A 20,028-nucleotide genomic window follows, 5' to 3' on the forward strand; every position below is an offset into this window, starting at 1 on the left:
GTATAGGTATGTGTAAAATTTCAAAAATATTTTAAGTAAACTAAGAAATATTGAGAAAAAGGAAATAACCTTGCTTAAATTTTTTTTTTAATTTTTCAATTTAAACTTCTTTTTTTTTTAACTCAAGAAATTTTCCGGAATTTTGACTTGGGCTCACAATCACCCCTGGTATTGTACAATGGCACACTTTTAAGTTATTTCTGATATACAATATAAAAATATAATTTTTTAATATAATATAGTTTAAATGAATGGAAGTTGATGCATCAGTAATTGTACAGACAAGGTAAAAAGTTACCATATTCATGTTTTTTTTAAATATATTTATTTAGTGTATAAAAAAAACTTGCTTGATGCAGGAATTGCTTTCACCACTTAATAAATAATCAGGTTTTTTTTAAAAAAAAAATTTATTTATTTATTTTAAATTTTTGGTAACTATTTAAATGGTCAGTTCTACTTTATTTTAAAAACATACAAAAATCTTCTTCTGGCGCATACCTGTAAGCTTTCCACTCATCACCAGTTGGTGATATGACCTTAAAGTGATAGATATTCCTAAAGAATAGCTCCACATTTAAAATTTCACAAAATCATAAACTTAGTGAATTTACAATAATTAATGTAATTTTTCTTAATTTTTATTTATTTGCATATTTAATTTGTTTTCCCATATGTTTGAAATTTATCCTGTAAAATCATAACTATGTTAGTATTTTAAAATCATTTTTCCTTTTTTTTAATTTTACTTGTGTATATTTTAGTTGCTTTTTGTTGGATGACAAAGGATACCTTGTGGCTCATCCTGATTTGATAGATCCAAGTGGGCGTGGCCCAGTTGAACAGCAACATATTACTCACAAAGTAAATTTTGTCTTTCTTTTAAACAATATTAACCGTATGTCTATGATTTAAGTATAATAATGTGCATCAGGAATTATGAATTTTTAAAGTAAAGATAAGTATTAATTATTTTCCTTTTTTTTTTACGTGTAATCTAACTAAGATGTTTGCCTAAATTTATATGTATCATAATCTAAAATCGATTTACGTGTTTCCATTTTCTCAAATATAACATTATTACTCAACAAAAGCTGTTTTTAGAGTATTATTATACCAATTATTTGGATTATGTCAGGAATATGCTGGTATTAATAACTGTCTGAGATCAAACCAGGGGTCTTTTTAGAAGAAATTTGGGTCCGTTAACAGACCCTTCACAAAACATTTTTTCATAAAAACGGACCCTTCACAAAATATTTTAACTTAAAAACGGACCCTTCACAAAATGATTTTTCTTTTAATCGGACCCTTCACAAATTTTTTTATCTTCATTATTATTTTATTAATCGAATAAATCCTTTCCAGGGCAGAAAACAAGAAAGATGGACGTAAACGAATTTAGTTTTGTCTTCGGCAGACGATTCTTCCATTATTCATTCGAAATGAATATTCTGCGTTCAGCAGTATAGGCTAAATACCAAATATTTGTATGTTGCATCTCTAATTTAGAGGCAGCAATTGTTGTTTATTTTTTAAAATTTAATTTTTTTAATTATAATTTTACAGTGATGAGCATAATCTTGTATGTCTTTACAATTTAAAAACTCCTTGAAAAAGTTTTTTTTTGCAATAACGGACCCTATTTGCACAAATTCATAAAAGCGGACCCTGGTTGAAAGAATGTGAGTAATTTTTTCACAATTTCACGAAAAACGGACCTTTCACAAAATGTCTAGACAGACCCCTGGATCAAACTTTATGCTGAAGGATAAGATCATTTCTTGTCCCAGCAGTGAGTAACATACAGCTATGGACAAGTATTATTATTACAGGATTATATTTGTAATAATGCTTGTAACTACCATGGGTACCAGTCAGTAATTAATATTCGGTTGGCCAAATATTTGTCAAAGTATTTTTCTTCAAAATTCCTTTTTTTTTTTTTTTTTTTTTTTTTTTTTTTTTTTTTTTTTTTGAATTTTAATTGATTTATTAAAGAATAATCTAAAATCATAATTTTTACCATACATTATTAGAAATAGTTTTTACACATCTTTATTAAGTTCTAAAATTTGCAACTTGATGCTCTAAAGAACTAATGAGAGAGCAGAATTTGAAGAATTGAAATTAGATGATTTTATACTGAGCTGAGCTGGGTGTACTGATGATTTTTTTTAAAAATTATATTCAGGCATGTCAATTTTGTCATTTTTTTAAACCTTTTTTCTTTTAAGAATTGAGAATATTTTGGTTTTGCTTTCATTTACTTTTTTTGTGTGTATTTTGTTTTTGCTGTTTTCTGTTATTATAGCCCTGCATTTTAAAGAAACGTTTTCTAATAAACTGAATTCTTATACTGTCCCTTTTTTCCTTTACAGTTGAATAAACATTACATAGAAAACTGTAATTTTTCAGCATTAAAGTAATATTTTAAGAACTTAGAACAATTTTTTTTTCTACTTCTTTTTTGTTAACTTTTCTTTTTATCAGCGTTTTTATTATTTCACAGCATATTCTGAAAATTATTTCTTATGAACATTATTTTTTCTTTCACCTCTTTTTCTAAAAATTCAGCAATAAAATTGCGATTTTTAGTGTAAAATTTTTCGTTAAAAAATTACTTTTTTTTTTTGGTTTCTTTTAGTTTTTTTGTTTTCGAAAATCTTTTGTTTGAGAGTGTTTTTGTTATGACACTGCAATTAAGAGGATTTTATTAGACTTAAATCTTTTTTCTTGAAAATACAGTAATTGGAAAACTGAGGAGTTCAGTTTTAAACTTTTCGTGCAAAAATTTAGATTTATTTTTTTTTGTTTTGCTTTTGTATGTAATCTTTTTTTATTGGCGTTTTATAATAGTGCGGCATTTTTAAGTGTTTCTGATAAACTATTTCTCATTTGATGTTTTATAGATACTTTTTTTCCAAAAAATATTTTTAACATTAAAGTTTTGTTGTAAGAGTTAAAAGGATTTTCTTTTCTATTTCAGTTTTTTTCAACTTAACAACTTTAATTTTTTTTAATAATTCAGACATTTTTTTATATATTCTAAATATTACTAATGGATAACTATTAAAGCTTTTTCCCCCGTTTACCCCATACCAATAATGTAGCTAAATTTTGATTATTTTTCAATAATAGCCTCTGAATATTTGATATTCGACTGCTTTCATGGCCAAATATTCGGTATTAGGCTGTTCGGCCAAATCACTATTCATTACATCCCTCTCAGTAACTGTGTTATTCGATGACAAAAGGGTGTGCACTAGTAAATAATATATAGTTTTGAAGAAATAAACTGATTTTAGTGATCATTGATTACATTTCGTTAGAAGTAACTTTATTGGTGCATGCAGTTAATTGAGGAATCGCATCCATAAATCATCATTTAAATGAGGAAATTTAACATTGGCTTCATATTTGGTTCCATAACATTTTATTCATGTTAGTGGATTATTTATTTATCCAATATGCAATTAAGTGGTAACGACTTTAATGATGTAACATAAAATAAATCTCTCCAATTTTAGCATTGAGGTAGGGGGAGTAATCAATCGAGAGAAAGTTGAAAAAGAAGTTAAATAACTTTTTTTTACTTATGTCATACTTTGCATTTTTTAAAATTTGTTAATATTTATTATTGAGAACTTAGAGTTTACTAGAACTTGGAGTTAATATGAACTTTGTTTCAGTATGATAAACATATATTGTAAAACTTCAATTCTAGGAACCATTGGTGGCAAATGACATGCTGAATCACAGAAATTTGGTGACAAAGAAAATATGCGCTAGCTACAGTGATAGAACTATTCAAAGATTTTATCAGGTTTGTGCATTCTCTTATTTCTTATTGCTATTAATTATTATGGTATGATCATTGGCCTAACTGATTTTTTTTTCTTCCCCTTCCAAACATAGCTGAACACCAGCTTGGACACAATTCTTTCCAACTTTGTACCTGGTGAACAATGCACTAAATATCAGGTTTGTCTTATACAATATTCAGTATTTTTGAACTATAATGCTGAGTTCAAGCAATGTGGTTTCTCTTTTCATGTGAGAACATGAAAATAACCCATGAATACACATTAAAAATTTTCTTTATAAAATATAAAGTGCCATTCACAAAAAACTTTTATTTTCATGGCAGGTAAAAATGGTGTTAAGTGTTGAATTTTAAGTTGCATACTTTCATGAGAATCGGCTTTGCAGGGTCCTGATTTTCCCGATCAAACGAAATATTTTGTATATTGATATTTAACTTTTTGATCTGGTATTCCTCAATTTTCTTTTTGTTCTGTTTCTGTTCTGGTATTCTGTTTTTGTGGTTTAAAACATCCCATTTTCTAAGAATGCAATTCTGAATTTTAAAATAATCAATTTAAAATTTTTTAGTTTTGCTTATAATTTTGATTTAATAATGCTAATAAAAATAACAAACATCTGCTGTTAGAGACTGTCTATCAATATATAAAATTTCAGGCATGTAACTTTACTCTCAGGGTTTATTATTTTGTACTTCTCGAGAATTCAGTCATTTTATAGAAGAAAAAAAACCTCAAATAACAATTTTGCATTAAAAAATTTTTATGCTTATGGATTGAAATTATTTTCAGGAATGCAGTAAGAAATCTCAAAGCATGGAGTTTTGTATAGTTTCACGGCTATCCGTTCATCATCTCATGTTCTTGATTTTAAAAATGATCATTAACAATGCAGTAATCTTGTCATAAAATTTTTAAATTATGAAATGTCCACTAAAATACTTTTGATAGATAGCCTAGTTATTATTTTCATTTTGAGATCATTTAAACCTTATCTTAAAATTATTTGATTAAGGAAAATTAATTGATCTTGAACAAAAATTAGATATTGATATTTTTAATGCTATAAAAATGATTTTGAACTATTATGCATTTGTATTGTTTAAACTTTCTGCTCTGAACAAAGTAATTCTGAAATTAAGTGTAGTATATTTTATTATTCTTTTGCAATGAAATTCTTCTTTACTTAGTCAAGCAAATTATACTTTTTTTTAAATTAGTTTTTTGCCTTTCTTATGCATATGTATACAGTTCCAAAAAATGTTTTTTTTTTTTTTTTTTTGTGGAGGGGGCAACTATGAGGTACTCTTACCAGAATCTGTGCTTGCAAATTTCATCCGACTATAAAGCTAATGCAGTTTTTATTATCATTTTATTTTATGTATTACAGATTTTTTCTATAAATATCAGATATTACTTCAGTTAAGACAGAAAAACTTATAATTAATAATTGTTACTTTTTTCATAAATCTTTTTTTAAAAAAAAAAACATTTCAATATTTGTAAGTCAATAATTTGTAGTTGTATGCAAAATAATTTTTTTTTGTTTTTCTTACATAATTCTATTTAAACTATATACCATTATAAAAACTTAGATCCAAAGAAAAGAAAATTAAATGAAAATTAAAAGAAAATTTCAAGATGAAAAGAAATTTAAATTCTATGGCTGGATGTAGGTTTTGAGAAAAACATTCAGTTAATTTTAACATTGGTGTATGTCAATTCAAAATCACACTACATAAATGTTAAATTGATGCATTTCATTAACCTTGCATAGTTCAGGGATGTGATTCTTCCGCGTATCCGCTTTTTTCAGATTTTTCCATATCTTCCGCTCTTTTTTCATAAATTTCCGCGTGGAAAAATTTTTTATGCAGTAAATTATATTCTGTTGAAAATTTTTTTCTTCCGCGGAGCGAAAGTATTGAAGCCCCCAATAAACCTTTCTTCAGATGTCAATCTGCTGGCTGGGGTAAAAGTGGTTAACCTTGGTAAAACAATGCCGTCTCCTACTCGACTACTTTCTTATCTTTTCAGGGATGAAAGACTTTTTAAAATTTCCGACCATGTTCCAAAAAGTTTTGGGGAGTCGAACGAACGATATAGTCGGACTTGCGACTTGTTGCCTTGACAACCGCGACTTCCTCTATAGATTGGAAAAAAGAAAAAAAGTCCTAAGCAGTTTCGTTACGGCCGCTGATATTTGATTTCTTTTGATTGACTGATTTACAGAATTTTAAATATTAGGAACTGGGCCAGAATCTGCTAAAATTGTGATTCTTATTTAGATGATTTTTATGTAAATCATCGATTTTCGTATTTAACTGATTTCAAAGTTACTTGTTGAGATTCGTTTTTACACGATTTAAAAATCATTACTCGCAATTCCCATTCACGCAATTTAAAAATTCAATATCGCGATTTGTATTTAAGCGTTTTTAGAACCCAATATCGCGATTTATATTTTAACGTTTTTAAAACCCAATATCGCGATTCATATTCCCGCTAGCTTAAAATCCAATGTCGCGATTCGTATTCATATATATTTTAAAATTTCAATATTGCGATTCGTTATCACGCGGTTGTAATATCAAACATCGATTAAACTCGGTTTAAACTTTTCTCGTTGCGATAAGTATTCACGGACTCTAAAAATTATGCATCGTGATTCTTATTTACGCGATTCAAAAATTCAATACCGCGATTTTTATTTTCGTGCTTTTAAAATCCAATATCGTGATTCTTATTCACGCGATTTTAAAATCCAACATCGCGATTCTTATTCAAGCGATTTTAAAATCCAACATCGCGATTCTTATTCACCCTATTTTGAAATCCAACATCGCGATTCTTATTCACGCAATCTTAAAATCCGATATCGCCTTATTCACTCGATTTTAAAATCAGGCATTGCGATTCTTTTTCACGCGATTTTAAAATCAAGCGTCGCGATTCTTATTCACGCGATTTTGAAATCCAACATCGCGATTCTTAATCTAAGGCCTCTAAAAATTGTGTGAGAAATGAACTTTCTTGTCCTATCAACACTGATGATCAAAAGTCTGCAAAACGCAGTCTACAGATCAGTCATGTTAATAAAAGACCATCGAAAAAACAAAGAACTGATGAGAAAGTCCATAAAGGTCCTTTGACCATTAAAGAAATGTTTTTTAAAATGTGATACATAAAATCATGCTTATGCATAAATACTCAAAGTTATCTAAATTATTAAAAAAAAGTTATTTTAATCAAGATTTTATTTAAGAACATAATTACCATATATTTATATTTATTTGAATAGATAATAATGTAATCATTATCAGATTGGCTATTGAATTCATATCATTTTTTCTTTTGCACGTTTAATGCTACAGTTATAAACTTCCTCTTTTTTGTGTTTTTGTCAATCACATCCCTGATAGTTAATAAATTTTTTGTTTCCTAGCAAAGAAACCTGTAAATCTTTGCAATATTGTTTCAAAAATGAGTTCAAAATCAAATATATGTGTTTATTTATTTCATAAAACTGCTATTAAAATTTTATAAATCTTTTTACAATCATGAAATGAGTTAACTCATTCTCTGTGACTTATTTATTCTTTTCTATACAGGTTATGCACATTCATAGCACAAATATCTTTCTTGGAATTGTCAATCAAACTTGCGATGGAATCACTGCATTTTGTCCTTGTAGTATGGTAAGTTTTTATGTGTGCATTAAAAAGCATTGTTATTTTATTGAAACTATTTGATCCACATGCATTTGCATACAATATGTATTAAAATAATGTACAACAAAATAATTCATACCTTTGTGAATTTATAATGATGTAAAGTCTTTTAAGTTAATGATATTAATCTGAAGAGTCGCAAACCAAAAATATAATTCAAGCTTAAATATTTAGGTTTGATCTCTTTAATTATTCAAATATAGTCAATTTAAAAATCATGCAAGTTTTATCTATGAAAAATACACAAGTATTTGAGAATTCATGTATCTTCATCTTTGCTACAAATGGAAATTTTAATCGTTCTCTTATAAGCTATACACTCTTTAATTGTCAGAATAATTAAGAAAATTCCGACATTATATTGGCTGCCGACGCAGTAAATAATTCCCCAAATAAGGAAATTCTTTTCATTTAATAAGTATTTTAAAAACTTGAATTTTGAAAAAATTTTAAACATACCTGCTGCTTTATCATTTTAACCTAGGTTTTCTAGGTTCAATAGAATATAATCCAATTACATACTTAAAGAAATTTATTAATTAGGAAATTATTACATACTACATCTGTTAACATGGTGGTTGTGAACTTTTAAAAATTCAATCTTAGTCTTTAGAAATATATTAATCATTTTAAAATACAATTCCACGGCAGTCAATTTTCTAGAAAAGAATTGTGCAACTGGGTTGACATGAAAACCCTCAATTGTTTTTTAATACATCAATAAGGTAAAAATATTTTTGTAAATATATATTTATATATATATATATTTATATAATATTTTTGTAAAAAGAAAACTGGTTTATGCGTGCATTGTTAACCTATCTATAAGGACAGGCATAACTTTTATGGCACGACGTCATAATTTAATAGGTGCCGTTTATTTGAGATCGGGGAAAATGCCCCACGAAAAAAATTTCATAAAAGCACTGTAACATTTGTATGAGTTTAAAGACTCATTTGATTCAAGCTGCTTAGGTCGCATTTGATGTAGTTTATTATTCTTAGATAATTATTTCAAAATTAATTAAAATTTAGTTTAAAAACTTTTTTGTACAATCATACTAAGAAAATAAACAGGGTTGGATTGTTTGACCAGATGTAAAAAAAAGGTTTCTTTTGAAACTATTAGTCCTCTTCCTTACCACACTAAATTTCATGTCTCTCCTCAGAGTTAAGGGTTTTTGACAAACATCTTTCGACCCCTAAAAATACTTAGCAATTTTAGTGACCGCCTCTTCACAGCCATTTTTTAGGACACTAAAAACCATTAAGCAGGACTTTGAGTTTAGACCAATATCACCTTATAAGTGGCATGGCACTTAACATATGGCATTAATTTTCTCATATATAATTGTATATTGATTAATTATTATGATAAAATCCTAATAATTATTAATTTTATCCTTTTAGACTGATAGACTGTGCCTGAATTGCCATAGAATGGAACCCACAGAATGTGAGTGTCCCTGTGAATGTCCTTTGAAACTAGATGTGTGTAGTGGAGATTTAGATACGGATAATAATCGGTATTTTTCATTTTATATGTTTTCTTAAGTATTTGTATTATTCATTTAGTGAAATATTAAATTGTTATATTTGAATCAGGTTTGAAACGTGTCCTCACTTTCCGGAAATGCCAAATTTACCAATTGTGAACAAAAAACTACTGGAAAGCCTAAAGCCTTGTTATGATCATCATTGTGAATCGAGAACTGAATTAAGGTGACAAATTTTGGATATTCAATTCAAATCTTTTAATTTCAACCCCTCCCACACCACGTTCTCAGAAATAATATTTTTTTTCTCATTAAAATTTTTTTATGTACATTGAAAATAATTTATTTTCTCTATGTGGTATTGAAGTCATATTATTAATTTTCATTCGGTCAAAAGGGGACATAATGTTGACTGTATGTATTCGAATAACATATTATGTAAGATCTTTTCCAAAGTATTGAAAGTTCTAAGAAAAATATTTTTATTAATTTATGTATTATAAATGGATGAAATTATCTTTTTAAAATTTTTTAAAAGGATTTGGTTTAAATGTTTGTTATTTCATCGAATAAATTCTATTGCAGTGAGTGTTTAGGTATTCTGGGCTGTGAGTGGTGCCAATTAGAATCTGATGGTGTAACACCCCTAGCAGAAAAGTTTTGCACAGAGCAGAGAAGGTGTTTTGGCGGAGTTTTTGGATCACGAACACCTTATTCAGATGAAATTGTTGGTAAGAAATTAGATTTGTATTTTCACATATACTTTATTATACTTATATAAAGGAATTGCAGATTTTCATTAAAATATCACACACATTATAATGTAACCGCAATATTACTTCCTTATACCAGAACTTAACTAGAAGGAAAAAAACTGTTAGAATGATTTTTTAAATAAGTATTGTGTACACCGTAAAATTTTGCAGTTCATAGAATTGATGCAATAAATATTGAAATGTAATAAATTTTAAATGAAATAAATTTTTTAATATCGATAGTAAGAGTCTAAAACAAAAGCAATTACTTGATAGACTTTAATATTTATATTAAACTTATTGGTATTAAGATTACGTATTACAAATCTAAAAAATTTTACTAATTAGTTCACTAATTAGAAGGTTTATCTCAAAACTAAGTGTACTTAGACTTTTTTCAAAAACCCTCACTTCATTTTTTTCTTCTCAATAATACCTATTCTTTTGATCGATCTTTCTTTGATTATTTTTAAACAGTATATAACAATAATGCGGTCTTCTATTTACCTTATGAGATGACACTAAACAGAAAGAAAAAAAAAATTTTTTTTTCAATGATACCGAAATTCTGTTCTACTATGCAATTTTTTTAAAAATCAAACACTTCGGTTAAAAGTTTTTTCTAGCTAGCAATACCAGATCTACAAAACCCACAAAAAATTAAAACTTGTATTTTACTTGTCATTAGGTAATAATTTATTTTAATAACAGAGTGCATAGCTTTTTTAAAAAGTGCTTAAAGGGGCTTATTTTTGATTTTCATTTTTTAAAAGCCCTTAAATGTGCTTTTGTTCTTGGGTGTTTTTAAAAAGTGTTTAATTTTTCCCTTTCCAAAATGGGATATTTTTTTATTTTTTTTTGCTGTATTGATTTTGACTACAAATTATGCAAAAAAATTTATTTTTCACATTGTTCCATTCAAAGTTTTCACAATTAATTCAACGCTAATCTATTTTACCGTACAATTAGCCTTCGCATATGAAAAAGCTATTCAATTTACATGTTTGATGATAATAATAGTTGTGGGTCTGCATGTGCGTATACACCTTGATTCAGTGGGAAGGATTTTTATTCTCTCATGTGGAACTCTGCTGTATTTTGCAAGAGATTCTCAATTTCAGGCTTCATTTTTCGCCCTTTGAAATCGAACCGAAAAATCCCTCGAATTTTAGCTGATTACGGGGACCAACTAAACATTATCACATTTTTTCAACAGCGTTAGATTTTATTGCTCTTGTTAATTTTATCGTTTGTGATGCGCCATCGTCTTCATCACTGGCAGGCTAATGGCCTTTTCACGATATTCTATTTATATATCAGTACCATAATCTTTGAACTTGACATAGGGATCATTCACTAATCATGTATTTTTACGTGGGTCCTCAGAGCAATCAAGAATCCCAAAGCTACATCACCTCAAATTTTCCATCTCCCTTTTTTCATAAAATTTAAGAATTTTAAGAGTGATATTTTTACCTGAAAGGCTGTCAACCAATTGCATGAAATTTTTATAAACTTTTATTGTACTTTAATACTTTTTTTTTGCTTATTACTTTAATAATTATTGTATTATTACTTTTAAAATTTTCAGTACTCTTAAATTGTTTTAAGCAATGAATAAACAATATTTTGAGGCAGGATTTTAAAAAAGTATGAAGTGTGGGGCTTTAATAATATTTTAAATGCAGCAAAGAATCTTATGTTAATTTAAGTAAAAAAAAATTCAGATTTGTCATCCCAAAAAACTTTAATTCATCTCTTAACGATTTTATTTACAAACAATTGAAATCAAAATTCAATTATCTCAGATTAGTTAAATATTAAGAATGTAAGGATCATGTAATAATTTACTTACATGATCCTGACAACATGTTTAGCTTCAATACTCATTTTATTTGCATTTCAAAATTATTTAAATTTTTTTTAATCATTTTGTTAAAGAAATACTGGACCAAGAAACAAATAATAATAAACATTTTATGGGCCATTCACTAATTTACATTTTTAATATAAATTTATTAGAGTTTTCTTAGTTTGTTTAGTTCTTTACATATCTTTATAAATTCGGTATGATCAATAATATTAATCTTGTTAATGTTTCGTTGAATGTGCTTTTATAAGTAACTTTTATTTAAGTCTGAAACATGCACTCGATAAACTTTTTAAATAATATTTGAATTAATTATAATTTTGAATTAAATTTTTTTCACATAATTAAGTAATAATTAATTTAAAAATAGAAGGAGCTATTTAATATTCAATATCTTTAAAATTGTGTATAAATTTTTTTTATGGTGGCTATATAATCAAGAAAAAGAGTTCTTTGTCAGAAACTAATTATTTTATTATGATTATTTAAAGTCTTTGGAAATTACTTTCTTTTGTTATTGTACTTGGGAAGAACTTTGAACAATAGTAAAAAACAAAAATCTTTTATAAGAGCGCATATCCTAATTAGAAAAACTAGTTTTTGACTTGACACTTCAAAAACCTCTCAAGAACTTGTCGAAATCTGACAAAAACTATCTAACACCTAAGACAAGTTTCTTTATTAACATTGGGAACATTTTATTAGACATTAAATCATGAACAATGCTTGCATTATATACTATTATAATTTATAATATATATCATTTATGAAAAATATAGTCAAAAACATTAAATTATTAATTGGTTTTTCTAAAAACATGGTTAATATATTGTAAGTGATAACTGTGATTTGTTAATTATTATCAATCTTAATATTGATTTTAATTATTTTATTCTGCAATTAAGGCAGATTTTTTAGATTAAGTAAAACTAAAGTGGTCGCCAATAATTATCTGATCTCAACTTATAAAAAATAAAAAACAATTTGATTCTGTATGTGTGTTATTTATTGCTTATATGTGGGTTAGCAATATATATCAAATCCTGCTAACAATGTTTTGAGGGGAAATTCAGGCAACCAAAGGTTATTTTAGGTCTAAAAAAAATTCCTACAAAATTTTTTATTGTTAAAAAATATGTCACTTTGCAAATTTTTCCTTGTTAATAAACATTAAATGCCAATTTGCTTATTTATTAATTTTGAATTCCTTCAGTTTATGAGTGGAACTTTTAATGTAATAGATTATTATTCTTTCAATACATTTTGATTTCTAATAATTTTTTAACATATGCATGTTTATTTAAGAATTGAGTAAAATCAACCAAATTTCTTTTCTTATATAAATACTACTTTCCTAAAATATATTAATAAAGTTATACTGAAAGAAAAAAAATTAAATTTTCAGAAGAAAAAAAATTTTTGTTCCTAGGAAATATTAAGGACTAAGAATTTTTTGTACTCCTGCTTATATATACATGAGTATTTCCAATAAATCAGGAGTATAATATATTTCCTCATAAGTTAACTAATTATAATTTACAAAAAATATAAATGTTTGTTCGAATGAGTTGATAATAGGATGATTGTTAAGTGTTTCTTATAAAATAATTGTTTTTGTATTTTTATTTTCAATAATTGAACAAAATAAAGGTTTGGATAAATCACAATTTGACATCTTTTTATTTATAATATATTTAATATTTTATGAACCAAAATTTGGGTTTTTGATAGTAATTTTCAAAATAAAAAGAATTTTATGTTAAAGTAATTCAAGAATATAATTGATGGAACTCTTGTAATTTTACATGTCATTCTAAAAATACTTCATATTTATAATAGCTAATAATTATCCTTACGCCGAAATTTTGTCAGTTTTGTTTTGAGAATTGTAACAAAAACTATGTCAAAAGGTTTTGTTTTTAACATGACACTTAAAACCATGGTTGAAACTGGATAAAACTGTCAATTGTCAAAAACTTACCAACCCTGCCTAATTATGATATTTTTTTTGGAAGCGCTTAAAAATATTTTTTGAGTGCTTAAAAGGTGCTTGTTTTTTGTTGAAAAATTTGTCTATGCAACCTGAATAATAATGACATACTTTTCCACTCTAATTTGATTATATTATAGTGAACATTTTTATCTTACAACATATGAATTTTAAGTATTAGGTAGGGTACATTTGATGCCTCAAATAGTTTGAATATCAAGGTTCTCATTAAAAGCTATACTTTTTACATCAAACCTTTACTGTATATGTAATTTTTAACATTTTATTAATTTTTTAGCAAACAACTTTCTTGTGAAATTGGTTTTTTAATTACTGTTTTGGTGCAAGTTATGTAAAATTATTAAGTGTATTAATCTATGTTATTAAACAAGCTTCTATCGATTTGAAATCAGTCTACTTCCTCAACCTCCTTGTTTCCAGACTGTAAAGCTAAATGTCATGATTAAAGTATATAAATGAAATTGCTTAGGGGCAAAATTAATCATTGGTAACTTCACTGCACTTTAATATATATAATGTGTTTCCTTACTTTATACACAATAAGAAATTGTTTCATAAAAAAATAATTTGTTATTTTTAAAATCCATTTGCAAATTTTGTTTTTACAGAAGAGTTGCCTGAGGGTGAACTCCTAATGCTTGCAGATTCTAATGTTGGACCCATAACTGCCTTTTGCATCGTGTGCCTTGTCATTGTTATTGGTATGATGTATTTCTTCCGGAAAAGGAGAAATTCTGGAGCTCCACACTATGGGATGTCTTCTCCTGACAATTTTACAATGGCTCACCTTAAAAATGAAGCAGATGAAGTGGAATCTTACCACGAGCACATTAATCCTGGTAATTTCTTATTTCAATATTGTTTTCTCAGTAAAGTACTTTTTACGACAAATTTCCCCTGGCTTTCAAGGGCTCCTAAAAGGTCATGAAAATCATTTGCTAAAGTCCTTGAAAAAAAGAGAATTTTGAATTAGAACTAAAATATTGTCATAAAGTTTTTAAATTGTGAGGAATACTGCTTTTTATTGCTTATTAATATATATATATATATATATATATATATATATATATATATATATATTTTGTAAATCAAGGTTAGGAATTTGAAATTAATAAAAATATAAAATAATGAGTATCTAAAAATTAAAATTTGAAATGTAGAAAAAAAAAATCTGAAAAAAAAGTAAGCCTGAATTAAACATATTTACTTGTTAATATATATATTTATAATTTTTTACCTATCTTAACAGATAAAAATTTATATGTTCCAATTATTTTAAAACTCTTTTCAAATTAATTAGCATATCAAAGAAAAGAGGTAGTTGAATGAAATAAAAATTTTGAAGGATCTGTTTTAAAACGTTTTTTATTTTTCTAATTTTAACGATCTATCAAATTTATTTATCCTTAGTTAGAAATTTTGGTTAAGCAGTTTCAAAATATTTATAATAGCCCCTGAATTATTTTTTTTAAGTAGAAAGGGAAAACGGTTTAACATTAAATAATAATGTGTTAATTTTTTACAAGTTGTCCCTTTCTCATTTCTAATATGTTTTATTCTGACTTTGAACTTCTTTTTTTTTTTTCTCTCTACCTACTATTTACACTTTTGATGTTCCTTAATTACATTTTTAGGTTAGAGCTGGATCTTTGTTAAAATATTATTTAAATTATCAGGCAGTTAAAGTTTAATGAAAAAGTGTTGTGAAAATATCACTAATATTTATATGCAAGAAAAAAAAAATTATTTTGATATTGCATGTTTTATAAAAAATTTAGAATAAAAGTGTACAAATTCATGAAAATGGGACCTTACAAATAACCTTAAACAAAAGAAGTAACACCTAAGTGTGAAGAAGTTTTCTTGTTTATTTTTCTTACCTATTTATTTTATTTATTTATTTTTTTTTTTAAGTTATTTTTTTTTTCGCTCTAAGCAAACTTGTCTAATATATTTTTATCCTTTTACTAGTGATCATTCGAGTAATGTTTTCATTCCCCTTTTGTTCATTTTCTATAAAGCCTCTTGATTTTAATTATGACATAGTTTTTTCTCTAAAAAATGTGCTCATTGTATTTATTCCTTTAATTTAATTCAAGAATTTCTACTCTGTCTTGTCATAAAAGTGTTTCTGTTATAATGGACAAGCTGAATTAATTGGCAAAGGAAACTTATTTGTGAAATGTAAGGGAGAAGGAATTTTGTGTAATTTCCCTAAAAAATAATAAATTAATAAAATTAAATGCTGTCTTATGTTTGTTATTAATTTATGTTTCTATATTGAGGTTTGTTAAAATAGAATTTTAGAAAATGTTTTTTATAATGTATTTCGTTTCTGAATCCATTAATTTTTTTAAAGCAGCCATCTATGATTCTGTTCACCTTAACTTTTTATTATTATAAGTCTTAATTACAATATATTTTGCATCATTTTCTTTTTTTTTTATATTTCATAAAAATGTTTGTAATAATCATTAATTAATAAGAAAATGAAAATCCCTCTCGAAGTTACAATTATGCTTAATGTTGACTTTTTTTTCTTCAGTTGTTCCTATGTGTCGTCAGCTGATACCTGCTATAGAACATGTTGCCTTTCCGTATCGGGTGCCTACAAATTACAGAAGACCAGCAGGTGGTGACAGTGATCATGGTTACAGCACCATGACACCTCACGAGGATAATGAACTAGCTCCTTACTTTGAGCCTCTTCTCCTTGAGAGACCTGACACCCTAGCCTCTCAGAACTCTCTCAGCAGCGACAGCTGCACCTCTTCCCCACTCTCTTATGTACCATCCACCGCTTGTTCCATGTCACCATCGGTCACCAAAATAGAACTCCCTCCCTCCAAGGTGCACAAGAAAGACATGGTGGTGAAAGGTAAAGGTGCATTTATGCTTGCTCATGTTCAAGTGCATAATGAGAATGTGAGTTGAAAATGTGTGTTCAGTTGTGCATTATGTATTTATAAGTGTAAATAATAAGTTCATTAAGTGTAACATGCTGGTTATGTTACCTGCTTATAGATTGTGCAGTTTTTTCTTGTTGTGAGAAATTTAGAGTTGTTATCGTTTTGTTATTATATATCTGTGGTATTTAAGGAAAACGAGGTAACTAACATCTTTTGAAATTGAGCTATGTTGAAAATGATTAAAGTGTTCAAATTTGGTATTGACACATGTCCCAGACTTTGCTTATTCCACACAGGAATTCTCAAGTGGTACTTGAAAAAATAACTGAAATACAATTGTAAATAAATAAATAAAAAATTTCATTTACCCGACTTAACATTAATTTGCATTTTTATATATATGATTCATTTATTTACATATATAGTAGTGGTCAAAATTATTTTAAATGGGATTTAAACATCCTTTAATTAAAAATAAATTTATAAATTATGTTACATCTATAGATATAAATATGAAATAGCCTGGAGAATCTGTAATGGTTGGCAGGTATATATTTGTCCAGTATTAATATTTATTTGTCAAATCACTAGGCATTAGTACTGGTCTGTCCAAGAGGTACAAGATAATAAAAATATGACACGCATGAATTATGCATAAGAATATGTTTTAAAAATGTTTCAACTCTTTTGTTTTTAATGTTAATTACCTTGTTATTCCAAAAACAAAAATCCTGTAGATGTTTATGATGTGGCAACTATATATACTTTTAGCTAGATTGACATGAAGTTCAAATTTTATTAAAAAGATTTTAATATGAATGACTCCCCTTTATTTTTATAAATTATGTTTATATATCAAGTCCAATCTTAAAACTTAAATTATTATATAAGTAAAGTATTAATACATTTGTAAAGCTTTTAATTCACTCTTTATTCTTATTTATTTTCTTGACATTCTACTATGCAAAACTTATTGCTTTGACTTGAAACTAGAAGTTTTTTCGTTTAATTTTTTAAGCCGTAGCTATACATTATGCTGTTATTTATATATATATATAATTGTAGAATCTGTTTTAGGATGAAATCTGTTGTCTTCCGCTTAGCAAAGTGGATTAAAAATTCTTTTGAATTAGCTCCTTGTGCCTTTTTATTATGGTCTGCTACTGTAAAAATGTATACTTGTGATGGTCTGCTTAACCTCATTCTTCCTTAGGAGAATGCAGTTCTACCAACTTCATTTTTATCCAATATTATTTTTTTTAATACAATTTTTCCATCGTGAGACAATTATCTGAATTAATATTGAATAATTATCTCCTTAATTTTTTTTTTTTATCTATTAGTAATTTGGTATTCAAGATTTTTTTTAAATTTGTGAATTAACGGTAGCAAGACACCAAAATGTTTGTGTATTTTTAAAAATTTTCATTAAATAAAAATAATGAAATATAAAATTTTTTTTTTTTTGTAATTAAAATTGATGTAATTCCGAGAATTTCTGACTTTTATCCCAGCGTAATGTATTAAATCAAATATTTAGATTTTCTCTTAGAATAGTGACTTGCTTTTTTTTTTTTTTTTTTAAACATGACATAAATCAAATCTTCTTTATAAAAACAAAACTAGGCGCAATTGCTAAGTGTGTATTTGTCAAAATATTAGTTTTCAGTGTTTTTGAAATTGTTTAATCATACTTATTTCAAATAGTTCATACATTTTTGTTTTTAGGTCTTAAATTTTTGTACATGTGTTTTAAAGTCTTAGTAACTTATTGAATATACATTTAGAATTGAATCGGGGTGTGTTAGATATAACTTACTTTTGATTAGTTGGAAATTCAGTACTCTGCTGATGATCCAATTTTTAATCAGGGAAAAGTGTTACATGCATGTTATTGCAACACGCAAATAATAAATAATTGGCTTACAAACAAATTTGAGGATTAAGTTTAGCTTTAAACTAAAATTTCTGAACGAAAATATTTGTGTTACTACTAAATATAGTTTTAGACAATGTAAAAATGCTGATTAGTGACTAAAATATGGTTAATTATTACTCTTTATTTTAAGCATCGCATATTTTTTAAATAAATGTAGACTGTTTTGTTTTTTTTAATTTAATGTTTATGATACTAAAAAATGTTCGAGATAAAAAATATATTTTTGTAATCTAATAAGCTCCCTCAAGTTTTGTGTATTCTGTAGTCAGTTCCCCCACCTTATCTTATTTTGTATAGTGTAAAAAATTATAGTTTTTCTTTCTCGTAAGCTAAACTTTAAATCAATTTTTTACTGCCTTGTTTAGACCTCAACACAAGTACACCTCATTTTTTATAAGTTTTATTATGTGTTCTTTTTGCTGTTATACTTCTGAGGTAAATAACCTACACAAATTTATCGACAAAATGATCAAACTTATATATAGAAGTTTGAGGTTCTTTTGTGGTAAATCCATAACAAGAGTTTTTTTTTTTTTTTGTAAGCATATTTTATCACATATTTCATATGTAAATAATCATTTTCATTAAAATCTGTTTTTATCATTTTATACTTACTTTTTTTGTGTGTGTGCATGTTTCTGTAGATTATGACAAAATATTCCCACATGTTAATCATTTCATCAAATGAAAAAGCTCTAAGAACCTTGCATTTAAATCACTTGTTGTTGCATTTACATTATTTAAAGTCTTGAAGCAAAATGAATTAAAATTAGCTTGTACATAGCACATAATTTATCCTAGTTATAAAATTGTTTTGTAAATATAACTTATTAAAAGAGTGAGTAAAAATTTTGCATGAGTTTTTAAGCATTGGGTAAAACTAAAAATTTTTTGTCAGATTATTTAATGCATTTTAAAATTCATTTAAATCTATTATGAATTGCTTTTACCGACTGTTAATCATTTCTGATTGTGATGTAATAATCAAGTATAAATTTTTTCAACTCTGTAGTGTTTTATAAATTGGCTAATGTTTTCATGAATGAGCCCTTTGAATAAAAAGTGAAAGAGAAGTGCATTTATTCTTCAAATAAAATGTACTAAAACAAATAAATATATGAATTTCCCTTTAAGGAATCCGTTCCATTCGCCAAATGTTCATTCTGTCAGTCCAATATATGGAAAACATGTTTTTGTATTAAAAAATAGTTGATTTACGATAATTCAAAACTATGGGCTTTCCGATAATTTAAATTATGGGAAACTTTGACTTACCATAAATTCTGCTAATTTGGCTTTCCTTGTTGGAGAACATGTTTTTGTATTAAACAATCAATCAGTTTGGGAATTTATGGGACAGAAGAAAACCTTGACCTGTCAAAAGGTGTTTTGGTTATTTTTTAGTAAAAATAATTTTAAGCTGGAACGCATTTACATTTTTAATCATTTTATTTAGCCAGAATTTGGTGTTTAAATTACAAAATGAAAAGCGA

General features: G+C 26.5%; 1 protein-coding gene across 1 annotated transcript in view; it reads left to right on the forward strand.

Annotated features, from left to right (window-relative positions):
* Window positions 1-17,728, forward strand: part of LOC107451859 (VWFA and cache domain-containing protein 1) — a 78,835-nt gene extending 61,107 nt beyond the window's left edge. The window contains exons 20-28 of the mRNA XM_087167553.1: window positions 765-864; window positions 3,728-3,826; window positions 3,919-3,984; window positions 7,436-7,522; window positions 8,966-9,081; window positions 9,161-9,277; window positions 9,637-9,782; window positions 14,296-14,526; window positions 16,233-17,728. Coding sequence (XP_087023679.1) covers window positions 765-864; window positions 3,728-3,826; window positions 3,919-3,984; window positions 7,436-7,522; window positions 8,966-9,081; window positions 9,161-9,277; window positions 9,637-9,782; window positions 14,296-14,526; window positions 16,233-16,621 — 1,351 coding nt within the window. The 3' untranslated portion in view covers window positions 16,622-17,728. The remainder of the gene's footprint in view (window positions 1-764; window positions 865-3,727; window positions 3,827-3,918; window positions 3,985-7,435; window positions 7,523-8,965; window positions 9,082-9,160; window positions 9,278-9,636; window positions 9,783-14,295; window positions 14,527-16,232) is intronic.
* The last annotated feature ends 2,300 nt before the right edge of the window (window positions 17,729-20,028 follow it).

This window comes from Parasteatoda tepidariorum, chromosome 7 (genome assembly GCF_982258835.1).
Source record: "Parasteatoda tepidariorum strain Cologne lab strain chromosome 7, Ptep-v5.0, whole genome shotgun sequence".
NCBI lineage: Eukaryota > Metazoa > Arthropoda > Arachnida > Araneae > Theridiidae > Parasteatoda > Parasteatoda tepidariorum.